General features: G+C 35.4%; 1 protein-coding gene across 5 annotated transcripts in view; it reads left to right on the top strand.

Moving 5' to 3' along the window:
- Nucleotides 1–18,063, top strand: part of NR3C1 (nuclear receptor subfamily 3 group C member 1) — a 118,007-nt gene extending 99,944 nt beyond the window's left edge. For all 5 annotated transcript variants that reach the window (XM_065918825.1, XM_065918823.1, XM_065918824.1 and 2 more), the window contains 3 exons: nucleotides 2,568–2,698; nucleotides 13,188–13,345; nucleotides 13,908–18,063. In XM_065918825.1, coding sequence (XP_065774897.1) covers nucleotides 2,568–2,698; nucleotides 13,188–13,345; nucleotides 13,908–14,060 — 442 coding nt within the window. In that variant the 3' untranslated portion in view covers nucleotides 14,061–18,063. The remainder of the gene's footprint in view (nucleotides 1–2,567; nucleotides 2,699–13,187; nucleotides 13,346–13,907) is intronic.
- Nucleotides 18,064–19,815: the final 1,752 nt, after the last annotated feature.

The raw sequence follows: 19,815 nt of genomic DNA, 5'->3' as shown, positions 1-19,815 counted from the left end.
CCACTGATCTGGGCAGAAGGAGATCTGTATTCATGTGAAAAAAAGATATAATTGTGAGCTCTGGGTACTGTCGACTATGGGGTCCAAAAAAAATTTTAATGAAATCTTCAGCCATGTTATTAGAATAACAGTCTCACTATACTCAATGTGAGTTGATCCATCATTAGTAGTTCCTGTTCAGAACTGGATGCCATATTAAAAAAAACTATGTCCAGAGTGGCAATAAGTTTAGAAATTAACATCTATTGATGAACAGAGGATGTGTAAAGGAGAAAAGGAATGATGAGGACTGCCTAAAAAGATATCCTGTGAAGATCAAGCAGACATATTGTTTTCACTGTTGGGTGTACCAACCACAAAAATAATGGGTAGAAGTTATTAAAAAAAAAAAAAAAGCATCTATTTGAGCTGAGTGTTAAACAGCAGGGCTTGCCTCATGACACTGTAAAGGTCAAATTGTATCTGTTTAGTAGAGACTAGATGATACTAGCTCTAGATATTTTAAGAGGCTTAACTGCTGAGTAAAACTTGGCAGTGTATCTCTATTGGTGATACTTATTTTCCAGCACAGTATTCATTTAATCATATCTGAGTACTTAACAAGTGTCAGACACTGTTTTTAAGAGCTTGAGCTATAATACATAAGGCTCTGCTAACATACCAATAAGGAAAACCAAATAAATGACCAAATTTATTTCAGAGAGCCATAACATAATAGTGTGGGGTACCATAGAAGACCTCTCTAAATATCTGAGAACTGAATAGTACAAAAGAACAAGTTTATAGGAAAGGTAGGGCATTTCAGGCAGAAGAGATGACTACAAAGGCTGAAAAACAACCTTGGCATATGTGAGGAACTGAGAGAAAGTCAATAAGGACTTTCTATGAGTTTAGAGAAGTGGACAGGGACCAAGTGAAGCAGCATCTTGAAAGCCATGAGATAGAGTTGGTTTTAGGAGCATGAAGAAGCCAGCACTGGGAGGAGAGAGGGGCAGTTTCAAACAGGAAAACCGATTACAGGGGAACATCAAATACTTACCATACTCCTAGTATGTGCCTGCTACAGTATTAGCAGAGAACAAGACAAACAAGGTTCCCTACCTTTATTGCTTACACTCTAGTTAGGGAGACACAGATAACCATCAAATAAAAAAAAAATTGAGTTTTTACTAGACAGAGGTCTTTTTCAGATGAGTTACTAGTGGCTTCTTGGAGGAGGAGTAACTGAATGAGGCGTGAAAGAGAAAAGCCCAGGCTTTGTGGTTAGAAGCAACATGACAAAAGGCCTGTGAAGGGTGTGCTGTAATCAAACTCTGCCTTCTATTAATTATATCCTTTTTCAGTTAGTAGGCACCGGCATGTGCTTGACCAGGCCAGATCTCCACACATACTTTCAAGTGTCTACTTCAAACACAGACGTCACCCTGACTATCTATTGCCAAAAAAGGACTGCTCAATCCACTGTGCTGTGGCTTAACAAGATTTAAGTTTTTTTATTAAATTTAACTAATTAAGCTTACATATAAGCTACTTATTTTTAAACACCTTTGAAATCTCTTAAGTACTTGCTGCTCATTTCAGAATCTGACCATGCTTACTTTAGAAGTTAAAAACATGTTGACAATGTCTATAGTCACTGTCTAAAAAGAAAGTTGAAGTCATTAATTGGGAATAAAAGTGTGAATAGATGTATGATATGAAACACCAACATATCTTCTTTTATAAAGTTAATCTGACTCAGAGTATTTATTTGGGAGGATACTCAAATTTAGATTTAAACCATCATAGCATAACCTGGTATATTAAAGTAAGAGTTACAGAAATTTTTTCTCAGTGTTTGACTTTATTTGAGGATGGATGGCTTACAGAAACAATAGTTTTTAAGTGGGGATTCTATTTCCCATTCTTGTCTCCTTATGCCTTTGTGATAATAACCTTTTATTTTTTTCTTAAGTCCAAGGTCACTTTTTGTCAAAAAATTTAAAAGCAGATCTTATTTTAAACTATGAAGAGACACAGTTTCAGGCTCTTTGTGTCATTTTAAAAGTTAAGAAACTTGAGAGATCTACTTGAAAATCGTAGATGTGATCATAACTGTTGAGAACCCTAACTGAGAATTCCTTTTGTAGTACCTTTATTTGGAAGAATATTCAGTCACATAACATTGGTCAGAGGCAGATTTTGGGTATCAGAAAGCCTAGAGTCAAGTTTTATTTCTAACCCTCTACATAACTATAAACATTATCACACACAGTTGTCTTTAGAATGCAGTGCTATGAAAAAAAAACTTGATTTTCAACTGGGTAGGATTTAAAACTCTGTTGCCTAACTGCTCATATTTAAATACTACAATAAAAGCTTGATTTAAATGAAAGACTGACAAAAGATTCTCTAGGAATAAATTCTAAATACTTAAGGAAAGCTTTCCAAAATTCAGATCAGAGGGAATTCGCATTAATTGCAATAGTTAGATGAGTTAATAAATGCTTTGCAAAATAGAAAAGTACTTTTTGCGGAACAAGAATTACTTCTCTTTAATTCAAACACTTGATATTTGTCTTTCACAGGCAGAGAATGGCTTTACCCTGCATGTATGACCAATGTAAACATATGCTATATGTTTCCTCTGAGTTAAACAGGCTTCAGGTATCTTATGAAGAGTATCTCTGTATGAAAACCTTACTGCTCCTCTCTTCAGGTTGGTAGAACATCTATTCTCTTCTAAAATGGACTTCTAAAATATGTCAAAAACATAAAACGTAGAAGTCTAGAAATAAAGGTTTGTTTGTATACAAAGCACTAAATAATTATACCAAGTCTACTATTTTCTGGTACTTTAGATTTTCATAAATGTAAAATTTTAGAAAGGCTAAGATTAATAAGATTAGATAGGTATCATGGAGAAATGGAGAGGTATACGAACCACATGGCAGGGAGGAGGAAGTCACTGCTGATCTGGAATATCTATAGCCTTCTTCCTTCCTACAACTTTTTACACTTCCACTACAGAACACACGCCAACTTGAATGATTTTTCTCTACAATACTGTTCAGTTCACTCACTCAGTTGTGTCTGACTCTTTGTGACCCCGTGGACTGCAGCACACCACGCTTCCCTGTCCATCACCAACTCCCGGAGCTTGCTCAAACTCAGTTACTTAGTCAAAAATTTTAGTTATACAATGACTAATAATACATTAGTAATAGTAATACAATGACATATTTCATACTGTATAGAAGAAATTATGGATGGGACCTAAATTTAAAAGCTTTTGCACAGCAAAGAAAACCATCAACAAAACAAAGAAACAACCCATAGAATGAGAGAAAAAATTTGCAAACGAAGTAAACAAGGGATTAATCTCCAAAGTACACAAACAATTCATGCAGCTCAGTATCAAAAACGAAACAACTAAATCAAAAAATAGTCAGCTATAAACAGACACTTTTCCAAAGAAGACATACAAATGGCTAAACAGCACATGAAAAGATGCTCAACATCACTGATTATTAAAGAAATGCAAATCAGCAGTACAATGATGTATCATATCTGTCAGAATGGCCATCAAAAAATTAAGAAATAATAAATGCTGGAGAGGGTGTGGAGAAAAGGAAACCCTTTTACACTGTTGGTAGGAGCATCAATTGGTACAACCATTATGGAGAACAGTATGTGTTGTACATGCTGAGTTGCTTCAGTCTTGTCCAACTCTGCAACCCTATAGACTGCAGCCCTCCAGACTCCTCTGTCCATGGGATTCTCCAGGCAAGAATACTGGAGTAGGTTGCTATGCCCTCTTCCAAGGGATCTTCCCAAGGCAGGAATTGAACCTGCATCTCTTACATCTCCTGCATTGGCAGGTGGGTTCTTTACCACTAGCACCACCTGGGAAGCCCCGGTATACAGCTTCTTTCAAAACTAAAAATAGAACTACCATATGATCTAGTAATTCCACTCCTGGGCACATAACTAAAGAAAATCATAATTCCAAAAGATACATGCAGCACTCCAGTGTCCACTGCAGCACTATTTGTAATAGCCAGCAACCTAGAAGCAACTTAAATGTCCATCCACAGAGAAATGGATAAATAAGATGTGGTACATATATACAATGAAATATTACTACTCAGCCATAAAAAAGAACAAAATAATGAATATAAAATGTTTTGTTCGTATAATAATGAACAAAAGAACAAAATAATGCCATCTATAGCAACATGGATGGACCTAGAGTCTGTCATACAGAGTAAGTCAGAGAAAAGATAAATATCACATGATATTGCTTATATCACTGTGGATGGTGACTGTAGCCATGAAATTATAAGACAACTGCTTCTTGGCAGGAAAGCTAGAAAAACCTAGACAGTGTGTTAAAAAGCAAAGACATCACTTTGCTAACAAAGGTCCGTATAGTCAAGGCTATGGTCTGTCCAGTAGTCATGGTACGACTGTAAGAGTTGGACCTTAAAGAAGGCAGAATGCCAAAGAATTGATACTTTCAAACTGTGGTGCTGAAGAACACTCTTGAGAGCCCCTTGGACAGCAAGGAGATCAAACCAATCTTAAAGTCAACCGTAAATACTCATTGGAAGGACTGATGCTGAAACACCAATACTGTGGCCACCTGATGTGAAGAGCCAATTCATTGGAAAAGACCCTGATGGGAAAGAATGAAGGCAAAGGAGAAGAGGGCAACAGAAGATGAGATGGCTGGATGGTACATTACATGTACCAATGTAATGTACATGAACTTGGGCAAACTCCAGGAGATGAGGAGGGACAGGGAGGCCTGGCGTGCTGCAATCCATGGTGTCAGAAAGAGTGAGAAATGATTGGGCAACTGAACAACAGTAACACTGCTTACATACAAATGAAGTTATTTACAAAACAGAAATAGTCATAGTTGTAGGGAAAAAAACTAAGGTTACCAAGGGGGAAGGGTGGGAGGGATAAATTGGGAAACTGGGACTGATATATATATACACACACTACCATATATAAAATATAATAAGAACATACCATACAACACAGGGAACTCTACTCAATACTCTGTAATGACCTATATGGGAAGAGAATCTGAAAAGAGAGTGGCTGCCTGTATAACTGATTCACTGTGCTAAACAGCAGAAACGAACAACACTGAGTGAGTCAACTACACTCCCAGTGAAAACTACTTCAAAAGAAAGCAGAAAGGACGACTTAAAAAAAAAGTGAGCTTGAGTACTATTAAAGAATTAGTCAATGCAGCATTGGAGCTGGACTGTTGGACAGAGGTATCTTATCTAGAAAGGAGCAACGCTATCTTGAAAGTTTACAAAAGTAAATTGGTATATGAACTTCAGTGAGACTACTTTCAGCAAGCAAAGGCAAACTAGAAAACTTCTGGAAAATACAAAGTATCTTGTCTATATTAGTAAAAATGTAGCATTATCAACAACTAATGAAAGAAGGTCTGTGAACCAGTAGGCATTATAAGCTTTCTAAAATGCGGAGTTGATGGCTATGTACCTCTTCCATATAAGCAGCATTCCAATTTTTTTAAAGCCTTCATTCCATTAGTAACTGTGGTTTCAAAGTGGCTAAAAAAAAATCTATGGATGGTACATGACTGTGCTTTATCGCTCAGTCATGTCCAACTCTTTGCTTGGACCCCTTGGACTGTAGCCCACAAGGCTCCTCTGTCCATGGGGATTCTCCAGGCAAGAATACTGGAGTCAGTTGCCATGCCTTCCTCCAGGGGAATCTTCCCAACCCAGGGATCAAACCCAGGTCTCCTGCATTACAGGCAGATCCTCTGCTGTCCGAGCCACCAGGGAAGCTCCTTACATGACTACATGACTGTATCTATCTAAGCTTTTCCAAAGCACACATCAACCTTAATGCTATTTTTGTTGTTTAATGTCACGGGACTTAAGGAGTAGTAGTAATATTCCAAAATAAGAAAATTTTCCACAACCCATTTTTAAAAAGTTAATTTTTAAAGGTTACCTGTAGCAGTACCCTTGTTAAAGCAGTGAGCTTGTTATTGTTGAAGTAAACAGTTAAAATTCTGATAATGAATTATTTGGGTTGATAATATCCAGGTACAAGTCAATGCCAAGATACTAACCTTTTGGTAAAAAAAAAAAAAAAAGGATGAAAATATGTATCTTAAGATTTAATTAGACTGCTACCCTGACAGAACACTATAAGAAGTGTCCTAACCTTCCATTAAGAAATGCTGGACTTAAAAAATTTAACACTACATGCAGGCAGGTACCTAAAGAGGTGAGCTGCACTTGAAGCTAGCTTTCTCTTAGAGGGTAGTTGCCAAGACTGGTAAATTAGTATATTCAGTAAATTTAAAGACAAGTGTAATTGTGGGTGGTGGGGGGAGATGGATCTAAAGGCAGATTAGACATATTTGTAGAGACATTTAAACTGAAATATACATCTAAAGAATTTAGCCAGAATACATTTTTAATGTGCGTTTGTGTATATGTAAATGAACAAAGATAAGAGGCATGATTGAGAGAGAAGGTCTACAACAGTACTTCACAACTCTTTTCACGTCATAATAACATTAAAAAAATAGCATTCATTCATAGCACAATGAGGTAAAGGAGTAAGCGTCCTGCACCCAGTGGTGACCAGCATAGCAGACCATTAGCAACACATGAGTAACCCACTCATACGGTGGTCTTATAATCAAAGATCCAAAATGAAAGGTGAAAAGATACTACACAAAGAGATAATGGCTGGAAACTTTCCAGAACAGCAGCAACTGAAGAAAGGGAAATAATTTTTTTCAAAAAGCTTAAGGGGGAAAATTAAACAACTAGGCAGTTATTGCTCCCATCCTCACAAATAAGAAAAAGCCAGGCAAACTGACAATAACTTTTTTAAAGATCCATCTGAGAAGAAAGGTCACAGGACAAACCACTAACATCAAAATCTGGAGAAACAGGCAAATACAGAGGACCACAGCCAAGATCAGTTTCCTGGAAACAGAAGCTACTGGACCCAGTAATGCAGAAACACTTATGGTATCTTTGATGAATTTCTGAAGACCAAGTAAGGAATAGCTGGAGTGTTAAGAACCCTGATATCAGGGCTTCTCTGATAGTTCAGCTGGTAAAGAATCCACCTGCAATGCAGAAGACCCTGGTTTGATTCCTGGGTCCGGAAGATCTGCGAGAGAAGGGATAGGCTACCCACTCCAGTTTTCTTGGGTTCCTTTGGGGCTCAACTGGTAAAAGATCCACCCACAATGCAAGAGACCTGGATTCCGTCCCTGTGTTGGGAAGATCCCCTGGAAAAGGAAACAGCTACCCACTCCAGTATTCTGGCCTGGAGAATTCCATGGACTGAATAATCCATGGGGTCACAAAGAGTCGGACATGACTAAGCAACTTTCACTTCACTATATAAGAACTCTGGAGACCCAGTCTTCAGGGGTTTCCCCTCACAGTTCTCTGGGGTTTACCTTGAGAAAACCCACCAAATTCTAATGATGAAGATCAGAGAAGAGCCCCTTTCTACCCTAGGGGAAAGGGCAAATAGATAATTCCAGTCCCCTTTCCTTCCTATCTCACGTTGAGAGAGATAGTAAAAGGAAGAGAAGACATATTTGAAGCAATAAAGGCTGATACATTTCCAAAATTAATGACAGACACCAGAATACATCCAGGAAGCTCAGAAAATATCCAGAAAGACAGATAAATACCAAAAAAGCTGCACCTAGGCATATTGTACTCAAACTACAGGAAACTAAAGACAATAAGGAAATCTTGGAAAAGGCCAGAGGGGAAAACAGTTTACCTATTCCTTATAAAGGAAGGATATTCTCATTAGAAATCATGCAAGCAGGAAGGTAGTGAACTATTTACCGTTAAAAGAAAAAGATCACCCATGTTAGATTCCACATCCACTGATGATGTTTTAAGGTACCAACAGTACCTATACAGTGTTATTTGAAGGAAGATGTAGATTAGTTGTAAATGTGTATTTCAAATTCTAGGGCAGCCACTAAAAAAAAACTTTTAAATGAAGTCATAATTGATACACCAAGAGGAAACAGAATCACATAAATACTCAGTAAAGACTAGAAAAGGCAGAAAAAGGAAATAAGAAAAATGAATATAAGTTAAAAACATGGTAGAGATTAATGTAGATATCTCAAACAATCACTTTAAATTTGAAAGGCCTAATATACAGTCTTTTTTTTCTTTTTTAATGAAGGTCAAAAGAGAATTTGCCACCACAGATTCTCAGTAAAGTAATATAAAGAATATACTCAGGCTAAGGGAAAACAGAATAAAGAAAGTGGTAAATATTTAGATACATTTAAGCTAACTGTAAAATAACAGTAATAATGTCTTTGGGAAGTTATAAAATAGAACTAAAGTACACAATAATTACATATAAGCAAAGAAGAAAAAAGGAGCCTTTGAAAAGTTAAAGATGAGTATTTAAATTTCTTAAAGAGTATACAAAGTACATTATCAAATCATGAGAGTTTTGGGGGAGAATATGGTAAGAAAAAACAATCCAAAAGAATAAAAGAAATGAGAGGAAGTTGAGGGCAGAGGGGAAGCATAAACAAAGGCATGATAGGAGGAAGTAACAAATACACTGATTGTACAAATAAGTTCAAACATATCAGCAATTTCATTAAATGTAGATGGACTAAATGCTCCAAGATAAAAATATACAGAAAGTGCAAGACTAGTTTAAGAAAGCAATCGAACTCTGCTATTTATAAGATATATATCTAAATAAAGATGTTGAGTAGCTGAAGTAAAAGGATATACTACACATAGTGTAGCATAGGGCATCTACATGCCACATGGTATATGGCATTTGTGGCATACTTTCTGTAAAAGGCCAGATGGTAAATGATTTCAGTTTTGCATACAATCTCTGTCAGAGGTACTCAATTCTGCCCCTTGTGACATGAACATGGTCATTAACAATGCTTAAAGAAAACAGGCATGGCTGTGTTCCAATGATATTTTATTTACAAAAAGAGGCTACAGGTAGAAGGGGCCATTGCTGACCACTGTTTTACCCAAAAGCAATCTGAGGCAGCTATATTACTATAAAAATAAACACTAAGGCCCCCCAAAACAGCTCTATATTTAAAGATATTCACTACATAAAGCATTCTAACACCAGAAAAATAATTCTGAATATATGGCCCTAAACAACATAAAGCAAAAATCCCAAGGAATATTTGTGGTAACTTGGGATGGATGAAAGTCTTCTAAATATAAATACTGAATAGGTTTCTCACATAATTATTTTTACAATGAGGAAAACCAGCACAGGGAAAAAAGTTATAAATAAGAAATCATTATTTTAAAAATTAGCAATAACTAGATCACCTGTAATATAATCATGTGTAAAAATTAACCCACCACTCTTGATTAAATGACCTTCAATTGCACACTAATACTGGTATCCTAGAAGTGTCAAGTTTGCTTTATGGAATCAAAATATTTTGATATGTAGTTTTTGGTCTAATCCTAATCAAAATCCAATGAGAGTGATCTACTACATTAACCAAATGAAGGATAAAAATCTTAAGTGCAGAAAAAGCATTTGACAAAATTCAACATACATTTATGATAGAAAATATCAATAAACCACATATAGATAGGGTACCTGACCATAATAAAGGACATATATGACAAGCCCACAGCTAACATCATTACTCAATGGTGAAAAGCTGAAAGCTGTTCCTCTGAAATAAGGAATGAGACAAAGATGTCCACTCTAGCCACTTCCAGTCAACTAGTTCTGGAAATTCTAGCCAGACCAATTAAGTAAGAAAAAGAAAGAAAAGGCATCTAAATCAAAAAGGAAGAAGTAAAAATTCCAACTGGGGTCGGCACATCCTGAGTGTTCTGATTATTACTGCCTGTTTAACTGGAAGTAAAACCATTAGGAAAAAAACATTTTTAAGAAGTAAAACTCTATTTGCAAATGATCTGATTTTATATAGAGAAACCCTAAAGATGACATCAAAAAATACTGTTCGAACTAGTAAATTCAATAAAGTTACAGGATACAAATTCATTTTACAAAAATCTGTTGTGTTTCAACACATTCATAACAAACTAGCAGTAAGGGAAATTAAGGAAACAATTCTGTTTACAACTGCATCAAAAAGAATAAAAAACCTAGAAATAAATTTAACCACAGAGGCAAAAGACTTGCACAATGAAAACTATAAGACACTGATGAACAAAACTGAAGAAAACAAAAAATAAACGGACAGTCCATGCTTACGGATTAGAAAAATTAATAGTGTCAAAATGTCCTTACTATTCAGAGTAATCAACAGATACAATGTAATCTCTATAAAATTCCTATGGCATGTGTCACAGAAATAAATAACCCTAAAATTTGTATGGAAGCATAGAAAATCCAGAATAGCCAAAGCAAACTTGAGAAAGAACAAAGCTGAATTTACACCTTGGTTTCAAACTGTATTACAAAGCTGTAGTCATCCAAACAGTATTGTACTGGCACAAGACCATTCACAAAGATTAATGGAACATAATTGAGAGCCAAGAAGTAAACCCACAATATATGTATTGTCAATGAACTAATGACAAAGTAACTAACAATATACAATGGGAAAAGGGCAGTCTTTTCAATAAAGATGTTGGGAAAACCAGATCCAAGAGAATGAAACTAGATTACCATCTCACACCATACACAAAAGTTAACTTAAAATGGATCATATGGACCTGAACATATGTTCTGAAATCATAAAAGTTCCAGAAGAAAATATAGGCAGTAAGCTCCTTGATGTCAGTCTTGAGGTGATTTTCCGGCTCAGACATCAAAAGCAAAGGCAACAAAAGGAAACAAATGAGACTATATCAAACACAGCAAAGGGAACCATCAACAAAATGAAGAGGTAGTCTGCCAAATGAGAGAAGTATTTGCAAATCATGTATCTGATAAGGGGTTAATATCTACAAATAAAAGAATTCATACAACTCAACAGCAAAAGAACTAATACCCGGATTTTTTTAATGGGCTTAGACCCTGAACAGGTATCTCACAAAGACATACAAATAATCAATATGTATATAAGAAGGTGCTTTACATCATTAGTCATCTGGGAAATGCATGCAAATCAAAAGTACAATGAAATACCACCTTAACATCAATCAGGATGACTATTATCAAAACATCCAAAGACAAAAAGTATTGGCAAAGGTGTGGAGAAAAAGGAGACCTTTGTGCACTCGGGAATTTAAACTGGTGCAGCCACTACAGAAAACAGTTTGGGGGTTCTTTAGCAAACTAAAAATAGAATTACTATATGACCCAGCAATTTCACTTCGGGGTATTTAACCTAGAAAACAAAGAAATTAACTGGAAAAGATAAGTGCACCCTCATGTTCACTGCAGAATAATTTATAATAGCCAAGATATGAAAACAACCTAAATGTCCACTGGTGAATGAGTCAATGAGATATTATTCAACCATAAGAAAAAATGAAACTTCACCATTTGCAACAACATGGACGGACCTTGAGGGCACTGTGCTAAGTGAAATAAGTCAAAGAAGACAAATACCACATACATCTTACTTGTATGTGTAATCTAAAAACAAAAGCCCATGGATACAGAGTACAAATTAACAAATACCAGAGGTGTGTGTGTTTGGGGGTGGGGGGTGTTGGGGGATGAGAGAAATGAGTGAAGGGTTTAGAAAGTATAAACTTCAGTCATGGAGATGTAATGTATAGCATGGAGATGTAATGGTGTCTATAGTTAATATGATATTGTATATTTGAAAACTGCTAACAGTAAATTTGAAAATTTTCATCACAAGAAATAGTTTTGTAACAATTTATGGTGACAGATGTTACCTAGACTTGCTGTGGTGATCATTCTGCAGTATATACAAGTATTGAATCATCATGTTGTACACTTGAAACTAATACAATGTTACATACTAATTATATCTAAATTTTTAAAAATAATTTTTTTAAATTCACTGAGAAAGAAAGGAGTAGGAAACAGGGGCTCAGGGAGGTTATACTGAAGTCCACCTGGCAAGTAAGAATTAAAAAGACTTATCCTAAACACACTGCTTTTCCTCTGTTCTAGCATTTTCTAAGACGTCAGTAGAAATGAAGCTTAAGTCTGGAAAAGGATTTGCTCCCCTCCCTGGAGAGTGGGCTTCCCTGGTGGCTCACACAGTAAACAATCTGCCTGCCATGTGGGAGAGCCAAGTTCAAGGCCTGGGTGGGGAAAATCCCCTGAAGAAGGGCATGGCAACCCACTCCAGTACTCTTGCCTGGAGAATTCCATGGACAGAGGAACCCAACAGGCCCCAGTCCATGGGATCCCTGGAGAGTGCATAATTATAGCTCTAAGAAGTCCTGAAATCCAAAAATCTGCCTAACTTGGTATTGAAACATCAAGTTTTATTAAATTCTGATCATCAAATCCTTTTCCCCCTAATCATTATTAACACAGAACCAGAGTTCCTTGGAGCACACTTTAAGATATATAATATCCACAAGTTATAGTCTCTGCAAGACCAAGTGAAACCATGATTAATCTTAATCCTCTGTTCACAGTCCTTCTTCCTAGTATTGTTTCCTGAGGAGTACTGTGAAAAATTGATTTTTTTTACTAATTTTATGATCCATGAGGTATTTTCTGTATTTCTATACAGAAATATAAATCTAAAATCAAGTTTGTTTTTAGATTGGAATCATATCAACTCAGTATGTTAACACATTAATAAAATGTACTGCATGCTGATTTGAAGGTCCTAATTGGTTATATCACAGATATTCCAAGATGTAATTGGTGGCATAAACACTATTGTTGAAGTCATCTATGTCTGTACTAGAATTAAACTCAAGGGCAGAATGATAATCAGTGTATTATTTGTTTGGTCTTCAAACTAGCTTCGTGAACTAAGGAGGAAGGTGTTTACTAGATCCATTCACAGATGAGAAACAACATGATAAACCCAAAGTTACATCCTCCAATTTTCTATTATCCCATATTCTCATGTGGCTATAGTTTCATAATCCTTCAAAATGCTTATATTTTAAGAATGCATTAAATGCAGTGTAAAACATGATCTATTACTGATAATGTCCTACTTGTATATATGAAAAGTTATCACAAGAAAATTCTTTAATTGATTACAATTAACCTTTTAGTTCCTAAGGAAGGCTTGAAGAGTCAAGAACTATTTGATGAAATTAGAATGACCTACATCAAAGAGCTAGGAAAAGCCATTGTCAAGAGGGAAGGAAACTCCAGTCAGAACTGGCAGCGGTTTTATCAACTGACAAAACTCTTGGACTCCATGCATGATGTAAGTGTCAAACAAAAAATCCAAGTATCAAAAGAATTTCCTGAGACATGAAGTATGTCCTGATTTTTGTATATAATTATATACCAATAGTTTTGGGGTCCCTCCCATTCATCGATTTTGATGATTTTCAGGCTGTGAAGTTCAGTTTGGCACACAATTCTCCTAAAGTCAATTGTGAAATACCATTTCATCTAGTCATATGCATCTAACATCAAGATACTAATACAGAATGTAATGGCACTGTTTTTTAAAAGGTGGAATTCCCTCTTTCTGTATGAATTTATCCAGTAAGTTTGAATGTGCCCTTCATATACTACGGTACCACAATTCATCATGAAACACTTAATTCCATATAATTCTATATACTATTTAAGAAATTCAAAATGTCTGTGGTAACTGAGTGCTCATTTTATTTAAGTAAGCTTCTTTCTTACCCGGGGAATTCCAACAGATTGGTATATTCCAAGTCAGAAAATAAAAGGGGGGGGAGGCCAAAAACAAGCATGAGATGTCTCTACTGCTAAGTTTTTAAGACTGATCATCACTGTATCTTCTCTTGCAGGTGGTTGAAAATCTTCTTAACTATTGCTTCCAAACATTTTTGGATAAGACTATGAGTATTGAATTCCCAGAGATGTTAGCTGAAATCATCACCAATCAGATACCAAAATATTCAAGTGGAAATATCAAAAAACTTCTGTTTCATCAAAAGTGACTGCCTTAATAAGAAAGGTTGCCTTAAAGAAAGTTGAATTTATAGCTTTTATTGTACAAACTATCAATCTGTCCTGTAGCAGTTTTATTTTTTTTTTGTTTTTGTCTAGATTTTGTTTTTGTTTTGAATACGCACTACATGTGGTTTAAAGAGGGCCAAGACTTGGCAACAGAAGCAGTTGAGCTATCACTTTTCAGTGATGGGAAAAGTAGAAAGTGAGAGTTGGTGGATCCCAGAAATTAGAGCCAATAATGTGGGTGTATAAGCTCCACTTTCAGAGAAGGATGGCACCTAAACCACCAGTGCCCGAAGTCTGTGTGATAAACTTTCTGCTCATACTTTTCACAGTTGGCTGGACAAAATTTTTTAGACTTTTTGTTGGTATATTTTCCCCTGTATAGTTAGGATAGCATTTTTGATTTATGCATGGAAACCTGAAACAAAGTTTACAAGTGTATATCAGAAAAGGGAAGTTGTGCCTTTTATAGCTATTACTGTCTGGTTTTAACAATTTCCTTTATATTCAGTGAACTACGCTTGCTCATTTTTTCTTACATAATTTTTGTATTCAAGTTATTGTACAGCTGTTTAAGATGGGCAGCTAGTTCATAGCTTTCCTAATCAGACTCTAAACATTAATCTTCTGTGTGAAAATGGGTTGGTGCTTCTAACCTGATGGCAGTTAGCTATCAGAAGACCACAAAAATTGACTCAAATCTCCAGTTTTCTTGTCAAAAAAGCTCATATTTTGTATATATTTGCTTCAGTGGAGAATTATATAGATTGTGCAAATTAACCGTCCTAACTGGTGTAGAGCACCTAGTCCAGTGACCTGCTGGGTAAACTGTGGATTGCAAAAGACTAATTAAAAAAAAAAAAAAAAAACTACCAAGAGGCCCTGTTTGTACCTAATGCCCTACCTATCTCTGCAATGGTTAGATGGGAAGAAAGTCAGTAAACTGTCTTTCAGGACCTTTTGCTGTAGTTTGTAAAATGTCCTAAAAGTTATAATGCCAGATAACCAGCTGAAACACAGTTGAAAGTTTTTAACCAGTCCAAGTAATTCCTCCCACTAAACTTTACCCCCTCCCAAAAATCTCTAATATGGCAAAAGTGGCCAGACACCCATTTTCACATTCCCACTTGTCACCAATTGGTCTTTCTTTCCTGGGGATACAGGAAAGCTCAGCTACTGATTTTTCTGATTTAGAACTGTATGTCAGACTTCCATGTTCATAAAACTATACATCCCTCACAGCCTTATGTGTGCCATAGAGTTTAATGAAAGTCATGTGAATTTCTCCTTCTCACTGTTGAGAATTATCATTTTAAACAAGATAGAAGCTGTAGTAGCCCTTTCTGTGTGCACCTTACCAACTTTCTGTAAACTCAAAACTTACATTTACTAAGCCACAAGAAATTTGATTTCTATTCAAGGTGGCCAAATTATTTGTGTAATAGAAAATGGAAAATCTAATATTAAAAATATGAAACTTCTAATATATTTTTATATTTAGTTATAGTTTCAGATATATATCATATTGGTATTCACTAATCTGGGAAGGGAAGGGCTACTGCAGCTTTACATGCAATTTATTAAAATGACTGTAAAATAGCTTGTATAGTGTAAAATAAGAATGATTTTTAGATGAGATTGTTTTATCATGACATGTTATATATTTTTTGTAGGGGTCAAAGAAATGTTGATGGATAACCTATAAGATTTATAATGTGTGCAAGCATTCATACAGGCAGCAATGGTCTCAGAAACCAAACAAGTTTGCTCTACAGGAAAAGGGAAATGGAAACTGGCCCTGTGCACCATGAAGGTTATTGAGGCTCTGTCCCATTCATATCAGAGAGGAAGTAATCCTCTGCCTCCCAGAATGACCACCCTTCTCATTCCAACAGTGCGTCTGTCTGCACAGGTTTAGTTTACTAAATCTCCCCTTGCGCTAAAGTATGTTAACAGGACAGAAAGGTGGTGCTTACACATTTACAGGCACCATCACATACAGCCTCCCCAACAGTTTAACAGTTTGGCAATAATACGCATAGAGGTACCAGCAATATGTAAATAGTGCAGAATCTCATAGGCTGCCAATATTACACTAATTCCTTTCTATCCTATAAGAGTTCATTTCCTGATAAAATGAGGACATGTTTATGTTTTCTTTGAATGCTTTTTGAATGTTGTTATTTTTCAGTATTTTGGAGAAATTATTTAATAAAATGTAATCATTTGCTTTTTGAATGCTGTCTAAAAAGGGAATACTCCTTTTGTAATTCTTTAAATTGATCTCAAAGTATTTTAAAATGATTTGTAACCCAGCTGGATGTGAAATTCTTGGTGCCTAAGAAATATCACTTGAATATTATCAGTGATAGTGTTAAGTTTCAAAAATAGCTTCTGAAAGATTAATAATTTCATTTATAGAGTATTATATGGTTAAAACCAGAAGGTGTACCATACATTAACCTTAATTTTAGCCCCAACAACCTTGGCTCCCAAAAAATCGAGCTCAATGAATAAAGACAAGTGCACTTTGTTGTTAAAAGGAAATGGACTGACATTCATGAAACCATAGGAAGCTGTACATTAAATGGAAAAAGAAGCCGTGACCTTTTAGAAAATGTGGGAAAGAAAAAATTTACCTTAATTATGTGTGAGTGTAATTATGGACTTAAGTGAAGAAAGCTATGGTGCTATCTGAAAGGAACTTCATTTTCTATATATCTGGTATGTTGCCATCCCAAACTATTAAAGTGTGTAGTAATTTTAGTGACAGGTGATATGCGTAGATGAGTCACAACAAATCCTGAAAAGTATTTTTAATTACGGGTGGAAAAAGAGACCCTCTCTGTGTTTTTAGGCCTTGCTATAGGATACAAGAAAAGTGTTTTGGGGATATATATATATATACCCAATCATCTAAAACTATGTGAGGGGAACCTAAAAGTGCACCTGCCTTCTCCTGGGGAAAAAAAAAAAAAAAAGAAACGACACAGCAAAAGGAAAACACATAGAAGAACTCAGTATTTAGCATAGGATGAGCTGTGGATACATATATAAAGGAAAGCCAGGCTCACTTCAGAATTGAGGAATGGAAGAATGAGCAACTCCAATTTTACCTATCTACCAATACAACCAATTATCATTAAGTCTTATCATTTTAGTTCTCTGTTAAATATCCTAAAACTACATCACCATGTAATGGACATTATTATTACACTTTGATCTGTCAAAAGTTAAGAACTGTGACAGCCCTCAGTAAGATTTTGGTCTTGGTAGATCACTGAAAGGACTGCAGCTGTATATGAATGTGTTTTTCTGTGCCTGGTTTGAGACTAAGAAGAGAAACTAAGAGTGTAAGGAGGACATGTTAACCACTTGGAATGGAAGTTTATCGTTTTCCAGACAATGGTCAGTCAGCCTGGTCCACCAAGGATTAGTGACCAGGTTCTTGGGAAAGGATTAGCTTCTCTCTAGCAAATGCCTGAAAGAAGGATTTTATTTTCTGATGAAAGGCTGTATGAAAATACCCTCCTCAAATAACTTGCTTAACTACATATAGATTCAAGTGTGTCAATATTCTATTTTGTATATTAAACAAATGCTATATAATGGGGACAAATCTATATTATACTGTGTATGGCATTATTAAGAAGCTTTTTCATTATTTTTTATCACAGTAATTTTAAAATGTGTAAAAATTAAAACCAGTGACTCCTGTTTAAAAAATAAAAGTTGTAGTTTTTTATTCATGCTGAATAATAATCTGTAGTTTAAAAAAAAAAAGTGTCTTTTTACCTACGCAGTGAAATGTCAGACTGTAAAATCTTGTGTGGAAATGTTTAACTTTTATTTTTCATTTAAATTTGCTGTTCTGGTATTACCAAACCACACATTTGTACTGAATTGGCAGTAAATGTTAGTTAGCCATTTACAGCAATGCCAAATATGGAGAAACATCACAATAAAAAAAACAAATCTGCTTTTTCATTATATGACTCCAACATGCTTTTGTAGAACTCATGCAGTTTCCATTTTCCTGCTGCTTTTCTTCCCTCTTCTATTGAAGGTAGAGTTATCACTTCAGGGAGCTTAAGCTGCTTAAAGAGGACATTTAAATGGCAATGTGGCAAGTTTACATGCTAATATGGCATAAATTCAAAATGAGCTTAACCCTGGCACCAAAGACTGTCCCAACTGTGCCTCAAATGGTCATGTGCCAACTACTGCAAAGGGTACCAAGGGAAGGAAGAACTCATTCAAGCCTGTTCTAAACCTAATAGTCTTTACCATGAAAACGCTATTTTATGTAAACAAACTGATTAGCTCATCAAGATTCTTACCTTACTTAAAGTCATCAATTCTTTCTCCAAAAAAGGACATAAACATTCAGTAAACACAGCAATATTGCATATTATAGACAATAAAGGCAAAAGGGGTAAAATGGTAAACCAGTTATTCTATACAATTTACACAGTACTTCCAAAAGCACAATGTGTTCAATCATATCCATAAACTGGATGATCTAACAAACTTCCCTATAAATACTCTTCTCTCCACATGTGGCCTCCATCCCTAAGGAAAAGGCATTACGATTTTAAAACCAAGTCTCTTACCTGTCATACGTATACCAAGTAGTTGCTATGTACCCACTATATGATAAATATTGAAGTTCAAATATGAACAAGAAAATTACTATTCCTACCTTCAGTCATTTGCAAAAGTATACAAGAAGCCTCCTTTCCCAGTGTCTTACTAGTATGTATACATATTATTGCTTTACTATTCATTTCAAGTATTAGTCTTACATTTGTAGAACACTTTGACATATAGCAGTTAATCCTCACCTACCCAATAAACAAATGAAATAAAAACAAATGCTAAGGAACATAACTCCATTTCATAAAAAGGGAACAAGTGCAGAGTTTAAACACCTGATTCATAGCTGCTAACCCATTTTATTGAAATCTGAATGGAAAATCTTTGTAATGAGGCTATTTACCACGTCAGAGAATATGGCTTTAGTCTACAAATTACCAGGGAACTGGGGTTGCTTTTCTGTTTTTAAATTTGTGTTTTACATTTACTGAGCACTTACTTCATGCCAGGCATCATGTTTCAACATATTATCTCATTTAAACTTAGAAACTCTATAAAGTGCTACTATGAACCTCATATAAGCTCACTGTATTTATATGAGACAAGTGTGGCTTAAACAACTAACTTACCTAGGTTACAAAGCTTGGAAATGGTTAAGTAGGACTTCTTTGTTGTTTTTTGTTTGTTTTTAAATACTGGGCATCTGGCTCCAGAGTCCATGCTCTTAAACGTTACTGAGAAATTATTAATACGAAGCTCCTAACTAGATTAAATGAGCCAATGTTGACCATTCTATGTCAAGCCTTTGACCTAATCTCATTTAACCTAATCGTTTTAATTTAACCATATTAATTTTGACTTACACATTTAACAATGATAATTCCTTCTCTTAAAAACATGTGTTCTACCATGTGTCCAATATCCTTTGTTTTTCAAATATACTGTACAAGGAATCTGTCTCACTTAACACCCACAGGAAAATTAACGTATTCCTTCAAGCTATGTAGAGAATATAGGCTACACTCAAACAGAGGAAGAGAGTCATTTATAAATGAAAACTGATGTAGTCAAAATTTTATTAGTTTGGCAAGTAAAATAAGAGCCTGAATTTTGAGTGTATTTTTTCTTAGACCTTCAGCTAAT

Source organism: Muntiacus reevesi, chromosome 1 (assembly GCF_963930625.1).
Source record: "Muntiacus reevesi chromosome 1, mMunRee1.1, whole genome shotgun sequence".
Taxonomy (NCBI): domain Eukaryota; kingdom Metazoa; phylum Chordata; class Mammalia; order Artiodactyla; family Cervidae; genus Muntiacus; species Muntiacus reevesi.
The sequence above is the reverse complement of the archived record's forward strand: the minus strand, read 5'-3'. Positions and strand labels throughout refer to the sequence as shown.